General features: G+C 30.7%; 1 protein-coding gene across 1 annotated transcript; it reads left to right on the top strand.

Moving 5' to 3' along the window:
* The first annotated feature begins 2,844 nt into the window (after window positions 1–2,844).
* Window positions 2,845–15,784, top strand: LOC137830515 (ABC transporter G family member 39-like). The gene is made up of 20 exons (XM_068637917.1): window positions 2,845–3,646; window positions 3,731–3,851; window positions 4,367–4,512; window positions 5,769–5,853; window positions 6,810–7,100; window positions 7,183–7,273; window positions 8,003–8,903; window positions 9,324–9,484; window positions 9,581–9,684; window positions 9,762–9,927; window positions 10,263–10,397; window positions 10,599–10,744; window positions 11,139–11,471; window positions 11,839–12,129; window positions 12,737–12,820; window positions 12,905–13,038; window positions 13,141–13,368; window positions 14,135–14,306; window positions 14,378–14,632; window positions 15,398–15,784. The coding sequence occupies exons 1-20, from the start codon at window positions 3,252–3,254 to the stop codon at window positions 15,665–15,667; spliced, it is 4,509 nt and encodes a 1,502-aa protein (XP_068494018.1). The 5' UTR covers window positions 2,845–3,251; the 3' UTR covers window positions 15,668–15,784.
* The last annotated feature ends 604 nt before the right edge of the window (window positions 15,785–16,388 follow it).

The following is a 16,388-nucleotide window of genomic DNA, read 5'->3' as shown; positions in this document are numbered from 1 at the left end:
TTTCTACTATTGATAAATAGTTTATAAACTGATATATAATTAGCTACTAAGGTTTTTCCTATCAAATTTAGAATCTAAATAATTGGTAGTTAAAACCTTGATAGTTAATTAGATACTAATTTATAAACTATTTATCAATAATAGAAACTAATTTAGAAATCAATAATTTTTTTAGTATCTAAAATAGTATATAATTTAGTCAGTATAGTAACTAATTATTTTTAGTCTCTAAAGTGATTTTTATTTAATAATTTCCTAGCAGTGAATAACAACATCAAACATTTTTTTTTGTTACTTATTGATGTTCAAATATCCTACTTTTAATATAAGAACAAAAAAGATAAAATCAATTTTCTCTCCTTCATAGTTGTATCACTTAAGTGATTAAATAGTGCTCAAGTGATTAAATGATGCTGAATCGATCAAATGATGCTAAAGAGATATGTCTTATTACTCAAGTGTTGTTGTTCAAGTGACTCACTCATGACTTAAACGTTATTTTTATGTTTTTTCTTAACATTTATTGTTTGAAGTTTTAGTTATCTATATTTTTCTTATTCAAATTAAATATTATGGTAATAGTCAATATATATTTCTAACATCAAATTGAATTAGTGAGTCATCGATTGATGAGATATGTAAGAAATTATCCTATCATAGAAGTTTGTTAGATGAATTTTATACCAAAGAAGATAAATTATCATACTAACTTGATATTATGAGAGGTGTTAAACTATAAGTTCAAACTTAGTATTAATTTTCTATGAACCATTAATCATTATATATTTATTGTTGATAAAATATTTGTAATAACATTTAATTAGTAACTTTATGATGTTACATTCAATATACCAAATGTTATATATTTAAATAAAATTCTTAATTTTATTTACCAAATTTGGTACATTTAATAAAATATATCCAACTAAGAATTACACCCATAATCATAATATTTAGTTTTCTTTGTACAAACTCCTAATCAAACTTAATAAGAATTTGATTACTAAAACTAATACTATCTATGTATAATATTGATAATTAATTACAATTTTGATGGTTTTAATGTTAATTAATAACATTTTATTGTTTTTTTAATTAATTAAAAATAAAATTGAAATAATAAATTATTACCTGTATATATTTGATTTTTAGTTCTATTTAATTCAATATTAAAAGTCCTTTTTCACAAGAAAAAAACTTCAAATCTAATTTATTAAAAAAATATTTTAATTTATTATTTATTGATAAAAAAAATTAGCCATATGCTATTATTTAACAAACATTTCACAAAACAGAAAAGTGATGAGATAATCAATTATGAGGTGAATGTAATTTTAAATATTTTGGCATATTAAATGTAATAAACTATTTATTCCAAATAGTAAATATTTGGTGTATTTTTAAATTAATATAAAAATAACATAAACTAAAAAGTATAAGATTATGCAAAAACACTTAATATATACTTAAAAGGATATTTAAATCAAACACATCTTATTCACAAAAATGTTATAATAATATAATAGATCAAATTAATTTACTTCATTAATTTGACCACTAAATATGGAAAGAAAGTAACGAGTTCAAACGAATATTAATTATTCTGAAAAGTGATTGAGTGAAAAACAATTAAGAGTAGTGAGAAGATGAGTTCTAATAATTTTGAGGATAAATAAAAAATATAGATTATTAATAGATTTAATGTTATTAACCAAGTTAATTAACTGCTTTAAAATGTGTAAATTATCTTATCTTAAGGAAAGGTGAACTAGTTTTTTAAGAGATTACTTTTGTCACTAAATGAGTTATTTTAGTAAGATTAACTTATTAGAAATTAACAAATTTGTGCATAAAAATGATTGAGAAGCACTAAAAAAGATAAAATCTTCCACGAGTCAAATTGAATACATACTCCAAAAAATTTCGAGTGTTTTGCACGAAAATATTTATTTTCAAATGTAACGTTGGATGTGTACATTCTAATCTAGTTACATTTTTAATAAACTAATTATTAAAAGTAATACGTGATAGACTAAAATTAGCTTGCCTTGGAAGCATGCATTTCTTTAATTTAATGATAATTTGATACAATTAACAAAAAATATTATTATATGAGGGACTAAGACAATAAACAATTTACACTTTTACTTGTGATCTCATTTTTATTTTAATTTTTTGATTAATGTTTGAACTTTGGTTCTCAGTTAGAGTACACTAGCAAAATGTTTTTCGACACTTACGTATTTGGTCGCCAAATACAATAAATATTATAATAATAACGTACATTTGTTTTGATTGTTATGTTTATTTGCAAGATCTGATGACCCTTTTACGGTTGGACCTAAATCAAGATATGTGTCATAATCAACGTTCATATTACTTAATTTTTCATACAGTTTGCTTAATACAAATTTTTTATTAATATATTTTTTTATATCATTCAATATCATGAACCGGTACGTCGTAGGATCATTCGATCCCTAACGATAGAAATAAAAAAAGAAATTCACAATCAATGTAAAATCACTATATATAATAGTGATTATTCTAAAAACTATATTAAAACTGATTTCTAAATAATTGATATTAATGGTATAAAATCTCTTAGATTAACAGCTATGTACAGTGAACTTTGAAGTTGGAAAATATCCACTGAACTCATTTGATAATGATGTATTAATTTGTAAAAGAATGTTAATTGCTACCTCCTAATTGTGTTCATGCTAAAACCAAAATTCTTACAGTTAATAAAATATTGAATTGAGCAATGTTTGTCGCATTCAATTACTCTTAGTTAATGGATTACACTCCTCACAATATCCTTAGTCGGCTATATAGAACCCTGTAGTTAATTACAAATGTTGACATGTTGTGGTTTGGCACCAATTGCAAGTTATCTAAACTATATACAACCCTGCAAATTTACACTTTCACATCACACTTTGTTCCCACCTTCACTACTTTCACCTGCATAAACACTTTTCCCATAGCAAGATCTTTCTTTGATGCCAAATAGTAATATTTGTCTTAGACTCATCTCATCAAATTGATTTCATGATTTGAGCCAAAATGGTCACAAAACCTTCCAATTTCCTTGTACCTCCATGTTGGAAAATGTGAGTGAGAGTGGTCCATCATTGCTGCTGTCAAAGTTTACTTGATTCATTTAGAGTTTGAAGAAGGGTCACACAAAGACACTGATCACCACTTACAAGTACAACACTGACAAAAGGGACATATCTTTGATTGATATGGCAACAGAAGAAGAGGGTGGTGCTGGGGAAGATGTAGTGAGGTCAAGGAGTGAAGGAAGGAGGAGTTGTTCATCAGCAGCAAGCAGAGATTTGGCCTCAGCAAGGTTTGATGATGCAGTGAGTGGAGAGAGTGATGTGTTCCATAGAGGTGGAAGGGAAATAGAGGAAGAGGAGGAGCTGAAGTGGGAGGCTTTGAGGAGGCTTCCAACATATGATAGGATGAGGAGAGGCATTTTGAAGCAAGTTTTGGAGAATGGAGGAGTGAAGTATGAAGAGGTTGAGATCACCAAGCTTGGAGTGCAGGAAAAGAAGCATCTCCTTCAAAACATACTTGGGACTGCTGAAGAGAACAATGAGAGTTTCCTCCATATCATGAGGGAGAGAATTGATAGGTGCCCTTTTAAATGTCTGTCTTCTGTTCAAACCACAATTTTCTATGTTTCTTTAATCTTAATTGCTTTTGTTTGTTGTTACAGGGTAGGCATTGAGATTCCCAAGATTGAAGTCAGGTATGAGCACTTATCAGTTGAAGGGGATGCATATGTTGGAACAAGGGCACTACCAACACTCTTCAATTTTACTCTCAATGCAATTGAGGTACATGTTCAACAAACATCTTACTTTTTCTAATCATACTTAATAGGGTTAAATATGTTTTAAATATATTTTTATTCATTAAATTTTTACGTAAAATTAATTTTTTCATACCTCTTGAATATTTGTTATAAAAAAATCATTGAAATAAGTTTTTACTTTATGTGACAAACGAATTTTTAGTGTGAATTCATTATTGACGTACATATTATAAGATTATAACATAACTAAAAATTTGTTTGTTACCTAAACAAAAATTGATAAAGACTCATTCTAATAGTTTTCTTATTACAAGTATCCAAGAAGTCTCTCAAACCAATTTTTCGTTACATTACAGGACAGAAAAACATAATTAACCCTAATTAATATTTAATACTAGTTATTATCCTTAACATAATTTTCAAATGAAAAAGTATTTAGTGATTTCTTAACTAATACTTTTATTACTTTTCTATTTTGTTTTTTGCAAACATGTAGATGAATATGCTTTGCATAACATAGTCTGTTTTCTTTACAAGGTACTAGTGAATTATCTTTTAAACTTTGTGTTTGGAGTTCTGGGATTTCTTTCCCTTTTGCCTTTACATACAAAGGCTGTCAAGATTCTCCAAGAAAAAGTTGTGAAGATTCTCAAAGATATTAGTGGAATTGTGAAGCCATCAAGGTAAGTAATTAGTGTTTCTATGTATAATTTTAATCTTCATAATGTGCAGTTTCAATAGGATCTTGTGTATCTCACATTTTTGAAACATGTATGACTTCATACTTAAGAAATCATATTTAAAATTTATTATTCATTTTTATGTTTCTTACATCTTATTGGGTTCTAATATATTCTAAACAACCCGTCACACAAATTTTTAATTTTAATTTATTTATACATTTTTAAATAAATTATATTAAAATTTATTAATTATATTTAATTATGTACAAACTAAAAGATAAAAAGTAACTAAAAATAAGAATTAAATTATATTTTTAGTTATTTTATAATTTAAGTTTTTTTATTTAATTATAATTATAATTTAGATTATTTATGTCCAAAGTAATTAATTAATATTTTAAAAAATGATTAAATATGAAAGTTTAAATAAAATATTTAATATATGTTTGTGTAAATGAATGAATTCACTGCATCAAGTCGTGTTCCTGCTTTTGCTTTTGTATAAAAGTTTGAACAATTGAAGTTGGAAAAATGTACGACCCAAAAAATTGTGTCGGCTTGATTCATCTATATTAAGACCATTAATTATTTTCACTCAATTTAAAAAATAAAAAAAAAGTGTATTTTTTAAAATTTATCTCACATAAATAAAATAAAATTTCAATTTTATATGTAATAATTTGGTATATATAATTTAAAGTTTATTTTATAAAACAGTTTTGTCACTAGTTTTTATTTTTTTTTCATTTTAGAGAACTCTTAACAAAATTCAAACATGCTTACCAGTGGTGTGAGTCTATAGCATTTTTGGTTAAAGAAGTTGATGACTAATTACTCATTTCTTAAATTTTGGTAATTCGAACATGGCATTAGAAATTAGAAGTAATATAACAATTGCTTGACTAAATAAATCATTTATCAAATTTATTGTTTTACCAAATAAATTGTTAGAATCACGTTGAATAAAAATTAGAACATTTAACAATATATAACATAACTTAAATTATATGATTAAATTATACTTAAAATTCATTTTTTACTATTTTTTTATAGATTTTATAAGATTATGATAGGTACATATAAATAATCAATCAAATAAATTAAGAGTGATCTGTTAAAACTATAAATTTCAATGATAAAAATTCTTATTATTGCTATACAAATTCCTATTATTGAAGTCACTTTCTAAATCAACAACTGCACTATCTAATTGATACTTTTGCGAACTAAATTTAACTTTCTTTCTATCTCTACAGAATGACGCTGCTTCTGGGACCTCCAGGATCAGGAAAAACAACATTCCTGCAGGCACTTGCTGGAAAAATGGACAAGGATTTAAGGGTTACATTCCTCTTCTTCCCCTTTTCTTTTAAGAATTAATCTTTGAAACTACATATAAGATGTTTCTTAAGAGGTTCAGACACGTCTCTTAAATAACGTATTTGTCTATCAGATACTGACAGCCGTATACGTATTGGTGAAATGTCTAATTCAAAAAATATTTGTTAGATTTTTGACAATTCTAGCACAGTTATAACACAATTTTAAAAAGAAAAAATACATTAATTTTCTAAAATCTCAAATTTATTGTATAAATTTTAATTATGATTATAAAAAATAAGGAACAAATATTTTTGAACCGGTTATGAGAAATATATTTTTGCTAAAAAAAGCTGAAACATATTTGTGCACATAAATCTTTATTGTCAATTAATATAATTCATAGTTATATAATATATAGATCCGTGTCCCCGTATCTTACATTTTAGAGAATATACGTATCTCCGTGTCCATATAATATATTTCTGTGTTCGTGTCAATGTATGTGTTACATAGCTAACAAGTATCTTTGATGTCTAAGAATTTTTAATTTTTTATTGAAAATTATAGAAATACATAAAATCACAGAAAATATTAATGTTTGCAGGGAAGGAAGATTTTGATTGAGGGAGAAATATTAATGTTGTGTTCACATCATTATGATATTCAGAATGATTATGAATTGTAAAATACCTTTTTACTTAGTTAACTTAAGATTATAGAGTTCATTTGCAATATTAAACCAGACATTGGTACTCCTGAGTTATATTATATACTTCTTTTTGCATACAAAAAAAACTTGGTTAACTTGAGACACTTTATGTGACATAATTGATCATATTTGCTAGAAACTTTGAAAAATTAGCCAATGTTGAGCATGTTCATGTTATGGAGATTAAGTTTTCCATTTCAAGCAACTTAATAATGATTGAAAGAGAAATTTCAGCACTGAACTTGATCAGAGATTTTGTGGACAGGCATCAGGAAGAGTGACTTACTGTGGTCATGAATTGTCAGAGTTTGTTCCTGAAAGAACATGTGCATATATTAGCCAGCATGATCTTCACTATGGAGAAATGACAGTGAGAGAGACACTGGACTTTTCTGGACGCTGCCTGGGAGTTGGAACAAGGTATGACATGCTGGAAGAGTTGTCCAGACGGGAAGTAGCAGCAGACATTAAACCAGATCCTGAGATAGACGCTTTCATGAAAGCCACAGCAATGGAAGGTCAAGAAACAAGTCTTGTTACTGATTACATTCTAAAGGTTTGGTGACACTTTCTTTCGATAGGTTTAGCCAACCAAACTTCAATTTCTTTTCATCTAACTTTTAGATGCTATACAACAGATTCTTGGGTTGGAACTATGTGCTGATATTTTGGTGGGAGATGAGATGCAAAGGGGCATATCTGGTGGACAAAAGAAGCGTTTAACTACTGGTATGTGGATACGAAATTTCACTCAGAAGCATGTGTTATACTTGCATGTGTTGTTACAGAGGAGTAGTGATGCTTTTAAGTGACTTCATTTTGTTTTAGTTCTTCACAAACATGTACTCACATACTTTTCCTAGGGTGACATTGGTTCTACTGTAACTCAAGGAGCACATACACTTCAAAGTTTTAGCTGGTCTCGTGTTGAAACCAGGTCAAACATGCATATATTGTCGAATAATTTCTAAAATGCTACCAATTCATGATGAAATATAGCAATAATTAGATGAATGCATCATTCTTTTATGTCTGCAAAGACTCATGAATGTAGCAATAGTTAGATTTGCGTCTAACGCAATTTTATATTAGCTTGTATGTTATGTTATGTTGTGTCCGATGCTGCGGCTGTGGTTTCTAGACTACGGTTGTGGTTATACCATGGAGTTTGAGAGGAAAATAACTGTGTTGAAGATTGCACATCGACTAGAAATTAGAGTATTTCATAGTATAGTGCAGATCTCACATCGTAAACTGGTTTTATGAGGTTGAATTAGACTTAAAAGTCTATTTCATAATATGGTATCAGAGTTAGGTTTAAGCCTATCCTAGCGATAGTTTGTTGGACTTATCAGACTACCTATTATCGGACCACCTATAGTGTGTCATATTAGATTCCTTTGCATAATCATCCATTTTGCAGCTTTCATCAACAAGAACTTATATAACTGAATGCAGGTGAGATGTTGGTAGGCCCTGCAAAAGCATTCTTCATGGATGAAATTTCAACTGGTTTGGATAGTTCCACAACCTTCCAAATTGTCAGGTTTATGAGGCAGATGGTCCATATCATGGATGTTACTATGATTATCGCTCTTCTGCAACCTGCACCAGAAACATATGAACTTTTTGATGACATAATATTGCTTTCAGAGGGTGAGATTGTCTATCAAGGTCCCCGTGAGAGTGTTGAGCATTTTTTTGAAACTGTGGGCTTCAAATGCCCACAAAGGAAAGGAGTTGCAGACTTCTTACAAGAGGTAACTTCCAAGAAGGACCAAGAACAGTATTGGTTCAGAAGGGACATACCTTACAAACATGTCACAGTGTCTGAGTTTGTAGCCCATTTCAAGAACTACAGCATCGGTCAGCAACTGCATGAAAAGATTAAAGTTCCATTTGATCCTAATGAAAGCCATCGTGCTGCATTGGTGAAGGAAAAGTATGGCATCTCCAAATGGGAAATCTTCAAGGCATGCTTTTCAAGAGAGTGGCTTTTGATGAAGCGCAACTATTTTATATACATATTCAAGACTTTTCAGATTACTATTTTAGCTTTGATTACCATGTCAGTGTTTTTCAGAACAGAAATGAAGCCTGGTGAACTTGAGGGTGCAGGAAAATATTATGGTGCATTATTTTTCAGCCTCCTTAATGTAATGTTCAATGGAGTGGCTGAGCTTGCAATGACAATCAATAGACTTCCCGTTTTCTACAAGCAGAGAGACTTCCTCTTCTTTCCAGCATGGGCTTTTGCATTGCCCATCTGGGTCCTCAGAGTTCCTCTTTCCCTATTGGAATCAGGATTATGGATCATCATCACTTATTATACTATTGGCTTTGCTCCTGCAGCTAGCAGGTATGATAATGCAACATCTAGATAGAGAGTAGAGAGTTTCTCAATAGCATAGAAATCAAATAATTGGTTTCTAGAAGGCTTAAACACTTATCCATAACATATATCCAGCTTGCGGGGACTAACAAAGAATATGGATAAAAAGCTTCTAGAAGATAACTAATATTAATTGTCTTTTCTAATTTTTATCTGTTTCTTTACATTATGTCTCTTTAACTAGATCTAGAATGACTTGTATATATTCAAAGTCTTTGTTTTGATATAAGTAAGAAAAATAGAATAGAAGAAATATTCTTTCTCATATTTTTTACCTTCTTTTTATCTTTTGTTTATCTCAGTTCTATTTTATAATAACTCTGCTATCATTCTTTAGCTTTACTGACTACAAATTTTGTTTATGTTGTATATTAAAACCTGTTACAGGTTTTTTCGTCAGTTATTGGCCTTTTTCTGTGTGAATCAAATGGCTCTATCCCTATTCCGCTTTATTGCTGCAGTTGGAAGGACAAAAGTTGTGGCAAACACACTTGGTTCCTTCACAATTTTAGTTGTTTTTGTCCTAAGTGGATTTACTGTTTCAAGAGGTAACATTCTTCCATATACCATCAATTTCATATACTCTAAAGATTTAATATTAACTCAGATTATATATTTTTCGTGTGAAATTGTTCCATTTATAGATGATATTGGACCATGGATGATATGGTGCTACTATGTTTCACCTATGATGTATGGCCAGAATGCAATAGCCATCAACGAGTTCCTAGACAAAAGATGGAGTGGTGTAAGATCTCAGTGTTTCTTTAATCTTATAAACACAAGATCATCATTACTTTGTTGCTGATTCTTCACTTTTCACAGACAAATACTGACCCAAGAATTCCTGAGCCCACAGTTGGGAAGGCTTTTCTTAAAGCTAGAGGCATTTTTACAGAAGACTATTGGTACTGGAAATCTGTTGGTGCACTCATAGGATTTTCTTTGCTTTTCAACATTTGTTTCATTCTGGCTCTAACCTATTTGAATCGTAAGTTTCCATACTATATTGTTTTGTGTTACATAATACCATGTTTCTTATATTGTTCTAAAATTTCTTTCAAATAAAAAACAACATATTTTTCCTATTAGGTGGGGTCATGTTACATGGATCAAATCATATTAGTCTAAATATTCTTAACGGGAGAATTTGTAATAGAAAAATTTCTTTTGAAGAAAGTGTAAAGGAAGATTAGAAAAATGCTTATTTTTTAAACATAACAGAAAACCACATCAAGAGAGCATTGCTCCATGGCAGACACTGACCATCCAAAAAATTCATTCTATAGAAGCATCCTCTGATACTGCTTTGAAAATAAATTGCAGCATTTGGAAACTCAAAATCTGTTATATTGGAAGATGAAGACCAAAAGAAAAGCACATTTGCTTCATCCTTTGTAGAAAAAATGGCAACAGGAACTACAGAGCAGAGTTCAGCTTCAGTTGCTAATTCATTTGAAGGTAAAGTTTGATTTTCTCTTCAAATAATCTGCAATGAGATCATAAGACAACATTTATATTTTACATAAACTCCGCAGTAAAAAGAAATGTCACTTGTATGTTGTATCTTAAATATAGCTTTTATCTACACACCTAAATGTTAGAGTAATGAGCAATTCACATCTATTGGAAATAAACACAAAGATATTGCAATTATTACAGGTATTGATATGGAAGTTAGAAAAACGGATCATAGCTCAATTCCTAAAGCTCCAGAGAGTACAAAGTCCAAGAAGGGAATGGTGCTGCCCTTTAGGCCTCTGTCACTTGCATTTCAAGATGTCAATTATTACATCGATATGCCACTTGTAACCTCCAATTCCCTCATCTTGTACCACTTTAACATTTTCTTTGATTTTTGTATTTTCCTGGCTATGCCAAATTCATTTTTCCCTTGCACTCAAGCTAAATTCTACCATGATTCCATAACTAACAGTAGTGTGTGCGTGTCTGTAAATGAGACAATTGACACCAAGAGTTAAAATTTTGCACTTACACCAGCTAATAACTTTCTGTAGAATATACAATTAACCAATCTAACTGCACATAGAAAGGAATGCCTAAAGAACTTTAAAAATATCATGTTTACACACGATAAACATTTTTGTGAAATGGAATCATCTAACTCAACAATAAGTTCATGAAATTATATAGTGATGTCAGTGCACATGTTCAAAAGTGAGTTTGGTAATTTGTTGTCAGGAAATGAAGAAACAAGGAATTGAAGAGAACAGACTCCAACTACTAAGAGACATATGTGGTGCTTTCAGGCCTGGGATTTTAACAGCATTGGTTGGTGTAAGTGGTGCTGGGAAAACCACCTTGATGGATGTTCTTGCAGGAAGGAAAACAGGTGGTTATATTGAGGGAAGCATCAGCATATCTGGTTATCCCAAAAACCAGGCAACTTTTGCTCGGATAAGTGGTTATTGTGAACAAAATGATATACATTCCCCAAATGTTACAGTCTACGAATCTCTTGTGTTTTCTGCTTGGCTGCGTCTAAGTAACGAGGTTAATGAGGAAACACGAAAGGTATGGTTTTCTTCAATCAGTTTTCATGTTAAACTTCCCATCACTGGCTCTTCATGTGTCTGTGTACTTTGAAATTTGACTCTCTATTCTTGTTTAGTTTACATATTCTACAATTAGCTAACATCAATAGTACTTGAGATACTTTTTGTCAGTACAATAGTGATAACTAAGTGAAGTATGTAAGTATGCAACCAATAATTCTGTTCTAATTAGTACTTTGTCAATGCAGCAATGTAGTTGTTCTTTTTCAATAATAAAAAACTCAGCAAGAGTAGAAAAGAGAAATTAACAAAAAGCAAAGCATCGATCAAGGACACTCCAAAAGAATAATTTTTCTTATTTTACAAATTTAATTATTATTTTACAGATGTTCATTGAAGAAATTTTGGAGCTGGTTGAGCTCCACTCAGTGAGACATTTTATAGTTGGCCTTCCTGGAATAAATGGCTTATCAACAGAGCAGAGAAAGAGGCTCACCATTGCTGTAGAATTGGTTGCAAACCCTTCCATTATTTTTATGGATGAACCAACAACTGGTCTAGATGCTAGAGCTGCAGCAGTTGTTATGCGTACTGTCAGAAATACAGTGGATACAGGTCGAACTGTTGTCTGCACAATTCATCAACCAAGCATTGATATATTTGAAAATTTTGACGAGGTGAATACTGATATCTATTTAGCACTAAAATCCCACAAGAGGTTTATAAAGTCAAGGTCTAAAAAACTATTGAAATATTGTGAACCAATGGGGGGGTTTATTTTTTGTAATGGTTTTGAAGGCACAATACTCACCTATGTATCACAGACACTAATATGAGACAGACACAGACATGGACACGAAAATACGTATAATCTCTAAAATGTAGGACACAGAGACACACATCTATATATTATATATAATTATGAATTATATAAATTGACAATAAAGATTTATATACAAATATGTTTCAGATTTTGTTTGGAGTGAGATATGTTTTTTCATGGCTGGTTCAAAACGATTTATACTTTATTTTTGTAATCATAATAAAAATTTATATAATAAGTTTGAATTTTTAAAAAATTAATGTATTTTTCATTTTTAAAATTGTGTTAGTACCATACTAAAATTGTCAGAAATCCAACACATATTTTTGAATATGATACTGTTCTACGAATATCATACAAGTGTCGGTGTCCAATATATGTGTCTTACATAGACATGCTATTTAAGAGGAGTGTTAGCCTCATATATACTCACTCACCCTTGAATTACATCTTTATATCAGCTGCTTTTGATGAAGAGAGGTGGACAAGTGATTTATGGTGGTCCTCTTGGTCGGAATTCTCAGAATCTTATTGAGTACTTTGAGGTAAATCTCTACCGTTATAGTGTCTAAATTCTTGAATTAGTATGATGCTTGTAATCTTACTGATTGTGCATGAACCATTCAAAGGGTATCACAGGAGTTCCTGAGATTAAAGATGGATATAATCCAGCCACATGGATGCTGGAGATCACTTCTCCTATTGTTGAGTCTCAGCTTGGTGTGGACTTTGGAGAATTATATACTAAGTCGGACCTTTATCAGTAAGTGCTTGTATTCGTAGAGATTCCTGCTTCTTCTTGTCCAAATTTATGTGAACTTTCTCATGATGTTTTACTCATAGATACTTTGTGACCCTTTTACAGAAAGAACCAGGAACTTATTAAGGAAATATGCACACCAGTACCTGGAACAAAGGACCTTTACTTTCCGACTAAATACTCTCAATCATTTGTTACTCAATGCAAGGCTTGCTTCTGGAAGCAGAATTGCTCCTATTGGAGGAATCCACAGTATAATGCCGTCAGATTCTTCATCACAATAGTTATTGGTCTCATTTTTGGACTTATTTATTGGGACAAAGGAAAAAAGACGTAAGTTGAAAAGTAATTTAACTATAATGCACGTGATTAGTTCTTGTTAACATCTAAATTATTTCTAACTTGAATAAACAATGACACGGTTTTATCCAAGATATCATTAAGCATAACAAGACCAAGCTGCAAAAACCAGCTTTGGTAAGGAACTCCTTATTCTTATAATTATAATAAAAGTTTATGCAGTAAGTTTAACTTTTTAGAAAATTAATGTTTTTCTTTTTTTTAAAATTGTGTAAGAGCCGTGATAGAATTGTCAGATATTCAATAAATATTTTTTGAATTTGACACTTCACCCATACGTGTCCTACAAGTGTCGTATGAGTGTCGGTGTCCGATACGTGTGTCAGAAGGACACACAATTTAAGAGGCAAGCCTCATATGTCCCCTTATTTTCAATTTTCAATAGCAAATAGCCACAAGATGTAGTGTGCTAGCCTTGAACATAGACTTTGACTTTAGAGTTGAAGAATGAAGATGCTTTCTGTTCGTGGTAACATATTTATATGAGTTAGAGAGGTACCCCAGCTCAATTTTCTGAATGATTTGAAATCCTTTAGCAGAGGTGTTGAGAATCTTTCTCAGGTTGTTTTGTTTCCTTATACCATCCCAAAGGTTATGTTTCTTAGGCTTAAATTTGTCTACGAAAGACCAACCAGCTTGTTCTTAGTATCATCTTCGTACTCTTTTGTAGCTTCAGGCCATCAATAAGAACTCTTGTTTGTTCATGATAAAAAATTGACAAGAAATATAATTTTTGCAGGGAAAAGGAGCAGGACCTGTTGAATCTCCTTGGAGCTATGTATGCATCAGTATTTTTCCTTGGAGCCTCCAACACTAACAGTGTTCAACCAGTTGTTGCAATAGAAAGAACAGTTCTATACCGTGAAAGAGCTGCTGGAATGTACTCAGAATTGCCGTATGCAATTGGTCAGGTAGAAGAAAGCATCTATTAAATAACTGATCAAAGTTGCACAATTTATTAAGAAAAAGTGCTGTGTTGCAGGTAGCAATTGAAGTCATTTATGTTGCAACTCAAAGTCTAGCCTATTCCATTATTCTCTACTGGATGATTGGTTTTGAACCACGTTTTGAAAACTTTTTGTGGTTCTACTACTTCATATTCATGAGCTTTATGTACTTCACACTGTATGGAATGATGACTGTAGCTCTCACACCAAACTATCAAATTGCTGCAATTGTTATGTCCTTCTTCATCAATTTCTGGAACCTGTTCTCTGGTTTTCTTATCCCAAGAACGGTAAGTATGTGTATTAGAACAGTTATCACACACACATGTATCCATATAATATATATAGTAACTCGGAAAAAGTTACTCCTCCTTTTAACCTTTCATTATTTCCTTAATGGTGATAAAAAAAATTAGCCTTTAACCGATAGATTAAGAAAAAAAAATGAAGGATGAGAATTAGGATGGGAAAAACTCTCTCCAAAGAATTCTACATGGACTAGAGATATGAGTCGGTGCAAACTTTATTTTACAAGCTGGTTTTTGGAATTGAGTTAAATTTAAAGCTCACTTTTTATGATGATGTCAAAATCTACTTTAACAAGGTTTGTTCGGACTATTGTGCTACTCACAATCATATCACCCACAAATATCTAGTCATCCTTAACTCCTTGTTGCCAATAGAGTTTTACTAACCAGCCAGCAAATGGAAAAGGAAAACTGAAAAGTATCACTTTCATGCATAAAATTAAATTTTAACTCAAGAATATTATATGATGGTGCATGCACAGACCCAATTAAGGTTCTAAATTGCAGTTAGTTTTCTTGTGATCCTTGACATTGTGAGAAATTGTGAATAAATTGACTGATGCAGTGGAGTCATGGTTGATACTATGTGTGAGAACCACATTGGTTGAGGTCAAAGAATAAAAAATGACCCTTAGTGGCATGAATGAATCCTTGAACATATTTAAAATTTGAATTAACCCTTTTCATGTAGGCTAAGTTACTATTTAATTCATGGTCTTTTTGTGATAGATTTTACTTATTATGCAGCAAATTCCAATATGGTGGAGGTGGTATTATTGGGGGTCTCCTGTGGCTTGGACTATATATGGACTGGTGACATCCCAAGTTGGTGACAAAAATAGTCCAATAGAGGTTCCTGGCTTTGGACTCATGACAGTAAAACAGTACCTTGACAGGCAATTCGGCTTTCAGCATGATTTCCTTGGAGTTGTTGCACTAACTCATGTTGCTTTTTGCCTTCTCTTCCTTTTAGTATTTGCATATGGCATCAAGTTCCTAAATTTCCAGAAAAGATAATCAATCACACAGGAAATGAGTATGAAACTGTTTAGCAGAAAGATATTGGTGAAGTTATATGTAGGACAAAGCTGCATAGTTTTTATCATTGTTTAATGTGCAATTTGATTTTTATCACTTCTCAATTTCCTTTGATTTGTAGGTGTCTCCTTATTGAGGGGTTTAATGAATGTTTTAAGTAAACCAATACATGAAAAATTAGTGACTCAAAAAGGTTATCAATTTAGTACAAACAAAAAGAACTAGATTAAAATGTGCTTTTGGATGATGGTGACTGATAAATAATTTTCTTCAACAGTTCTAACATTTGAGTCCTATATAGTGATAAATCTCAACACTATAACATTCTATTTTTCATACTTTCTTTCTCCAATACTATTACAAAATTTTATAAAAAATTGTACATTTTGTTATATCTCATTTAATAACTTTTCTTCGGGGTTTAAAAGAGGAATCCACTTAAATTTGTAATTTCGAACTCAAATAATTTTTTTCATACATCAACAAGGCCAACAATAAGACCTTGAAGAATGTTCAAACTAATTTGACTTGTACTAACAAAATGTTACTACCTCTACAGTTTGGATTTAATGGGCATTATTTGTAAAAGTTTTTTAATTTTAAGTTCAAGATATAATTAAGTTTTTTTTGCTAATTAATACTTTATTCTCCATATCTAATCTTTAATTAATTTATACTTATATAAATGAAAAAAAATAAA

The sequence above is a fragment of the Phaseolus vulgaris genome, chromosome 7 (assembly GCF_000499845.2).
Source record: "Phaseolus vulgaris cultivar G19833 chromosome 7, P. vulgaris v2.0, whole genome shotgun sequence".
Classification (NCBI taxonomy): domain Eukaryota; kingdom Viridiplantae; phylum Streptophyta; class Magnoliopsida; order Fabales; family Fabaceae; genus Phaseolus; species Phaseolus vulgaris.
Note: the sequence above shows the minus strand (reverse complement) of the source record. Positions and strands in the feature narration are given on the sequence as shown.